The following is a 3,106-nucleotide window of genomic DNA, read 5'->3' as shown; positions in this document are numbered from 1 at the left end:
GCACGGTAAGGGCCACAGTCATCCGGAGGGAGTGCTTTTCCCCAGAGGACACCTTGGCATCACCTCCGCGGATCGACCAGATGTACTTGGGAGGCATGTCGTAATAGAATCCAGTTTCATCGACGTTGTAGACGCTGTCATCGTGGAAGGCGCTGTACAAGCGATGGAACTCCCCGGCAAACTCGTCGCGGACGTCAGATAGTGCAGCGTGCGACTTCTTGCGGTGGCCGGCGCGTTGACGACTGTAACCATAGCGGCGGCAGAACTGCTGAAGGAGACGGAGCAGGCTTTGGTAGCCAGTGCCAGCTTGCTTGTCAATAAGATAGAGCCGAAGCCACTGACTCTGGTAGCGCTTAATCCAGTTGATAATGTGAGTTGTTGTCAATGCTCGTTCACGAACTCGCATTTCGACGATAAAGTCGACCAATCCCTCGGGGTCAGGGAACATCTCGCGGCGCCCACCAGGGCTGACTTTCATTCGCTTCTTGTTCCCTTGGAAGGCGGTGATTTCATCGCGCTGGTCAAACCAAGAACGTATGGTGCGCCGGGGTATGCCAAGGTTTTCGGATACCTTGTAGTCCGACATACTTGCCATCATAGCAAGTGCATCGAGTTTGACTGATATAGCGTAGCCGCGCTTTTTAGTCCGAAGGGTTGACAAGGAGCTCATCAATTCGTGAATGAAAAGTGTGGCACATATTTAAATTAACTCGCGCCGGTGGGAAAATATTTTCATTATCCAATCACAAGTCGTTAAACTTTTGGTACGATATTATTGGATAAAATAATAGTTGCACGTTGAGCAAGTTCGATAGGCGAACCACTCCCTCGGTGACTGTAGTGTGGCCCTCACCAATTTTGAATATGGAGAATTAGTATACACTGTTATCTTGATCTGTGTATGTGGGATTTCTCGCAAAATGACACATCACAAATCAGCATTGAAGTAAGCAGTCATTAGAGCAGATATTACATCATATCCAAGGGCCATTACTACGTAGTATATCATACTGTAGTATGATTCTATGACTATCTGAGCAACTACCGTACCTTTCGATTCAATGTTGGAGTGGTACACCGGCGCAACTGGTCAAATTCTGGTTGTATCAGAAACAACATTCACATTTAGTATGGGAGGAATATAGTATTGTGGGAGTCGTGCGAAGGTACGTTGAGTTTAAACAAATCTATCCCTAATGTGGCCTTGACTCGCCTAATTCTGGCCTTATCGTTTCGGCTGCAGTGTGAGTGTCACGGTATTGCAGTACTACGAGCTTCTGCTCGTAGGTGTACCTGGAATACTTGTATTCCTTTGGCTTTCGACGTGACAAGCGAGGCATGTTTGAAAATGACTCCGTCAAGTTGACTCCAAAAGTTCAAATTTGAAGTTTCAAATCTTAAATATGCGGGTCAAATATCGCGCCGACGGTAGGCATCTTGGGATACACTCCAAACAACCGATACTGCAACGAAATTGATCCGCATTAATCACTATACCAACCACAAATATTGACAATTCCATCACACATGTATGAGTGTGGACCCTTTTAGCCAATCAGGTCGGGGGCAAAATAGCCAATTGGATGTCGTCGTGAGCATATGGAAATGGTAAGTACTGTTGTATCTCGTTTTGGCGATTCGAACTACAGAGTACAATTCCCTCATTAACAGTTAATGAGGGAATTGTATTTAGTAAAACGAAGCACCAACCATACCACTCTTTTTAGTAATTCCATGCATTAATCAGTGGTGATTTTATGGATCGTATGGGTTTGCTTCAAATTGATTGGTCGCCAAAGGAATTTTGGCTGGTTTTCCGAGCAAGGTTTGGTTAACAGGGGTGTTTGCCGATCATACTTCGGCAGCGCGGTGTTTAACAGCGATGACCAGCTTAGACATGCGATGGCGGTGTGCTGTCCTTGTCCAGGTGTATTCAATTGACGTAAACACTGTTGTGGTCTTACTTGGCCTCTCCCATCGGTCCGTCACACGGTTCAATACGCAGTTCATGAAGACGGGGACCGTCGATGCAATGCGCAAGTCAAGGAAGAAGAACCGTTGGTCCGTTCAAGTGAACGAATGGATCCTACTGTACACAGCACGTCTCCGTGCTTCTACATCGAAGAGCTCCAAGACGCGCTGAAGTTGGAATTCCCCACGCTTGCAAATGTCTACAAAGCTACCATTTGTCGCGCATTGATGCACGATTTGGGCTTGACTCGCAAAGGTGACATATAAATGAAATACTGTATTCGTAATTGTTACGACGTTTACTTCATAGTGCTTGAAAAGCGAGCTCGCGAAGCGGCAGTTTTTGAGCTGCATGACTACTACCGTCGACTTCGCCCTTTGTATTCCAACCCCGACCAGTTGGTGTTTGTCGACGAGACATCAAAAGACGGCCGTGATGCCTTGCGGAAGTACGCCTGGTCGAAGCGGAACACGAAGGCCTTTGTCGCACTGCGTTTTTCACGTAGACAGCGGGTGTCTGGTCGGGCCGTGCAAAAACTTGCGTATTGACTTTGTAATGATCCAAGGCTCACGCCATGCTGGCGAACATGCCCAGCTACACGTTTTCTATCCACATAAAATAATCAATCAATCAAGCAGTATACCAACAAGTTCAAACGTTCATCTATAATCAGGTACCGGTGTAAACGAAAAGCTGCAAAACAAATGCAGCTTGTCCAAGGCGTGTTTTGCCTGCGTTGTCCCAAATTCTTGCGATGGTGTCATTGAAGTTGTTCACGGATAGTCGAACATACTTGCTTTGTGCAACCTTTGTGTACACATCCAATGGTACGTGCGGTCCCCATTGAAGCTTGTCGCGGTTCGGAGTGGAATGTTGGGTTGCAACCATGTTGTCGATGATGTCAAAGACTGTCGCCGTCATTATATTGAACGTATCAATTGGTCGCATTCCCTCATTGAAACAGTATTTCGAGTCAACTACAGACTCTATCCAGAAATGGGTATAGTTGGAGCTCCCATCCCATCTCCGTGCACAGTCCAATACCAAGCGACTTCACCTAGCCTCTTAAATATTATTGTTCTTGGAAAAATACATATTATTGCAGGTATAATTACAGACGACGAGGGATTTTAA

General features: G+C 46.3%; 1 protein-coding gene across 1 annotated transcript; it reads left to right on the top strand.

Moving 5' to 3' along the window:
- Positions 1-1,882: 1,882 nt before the first annotated feature.
- H257_17429 (hypothetical protein) lies at positions 1,883-2,520 on the top strand (the record flags this gene model as incomplete). The annotated part of the gene is made up of 4 exons (XM_009846229.1): positions 1,883-2,040; positions 2,100-2,227; positions 2,282-2,420; positions 2,478-2,520. The coding sequence occupies 4 exons, from the start codon at positions 1,883-1,885 to the stop codon at positions 2,518-2,520; spliced, it is 468 nt and encodes a 155-aa protein (XP_009844531.1).
- Between the last annotated feature and the right edge of the window lie 586 nt (positions 2,521-3,106).

Source organism: Aphanomyces astaci (genome assembly GCF_000520075.1).
Source record: "Aphanomyces astaci strain APO3 unplaced genomic scaffold supercont1.106, whole genome shotgun sequence".
NCBI classification, from domain to species: Eukaryota; Oomycota; class Saprolegniomycetes; order Saprolegniales; family Verrucalvaceae; genus Aphanomyces; species Aphanomyces astaci.
The sequence above is the reverse complement of the archived record's forward strand: the minus strand, read 5'-3'. Positions and strand labels throughout refer to the sequence as shown.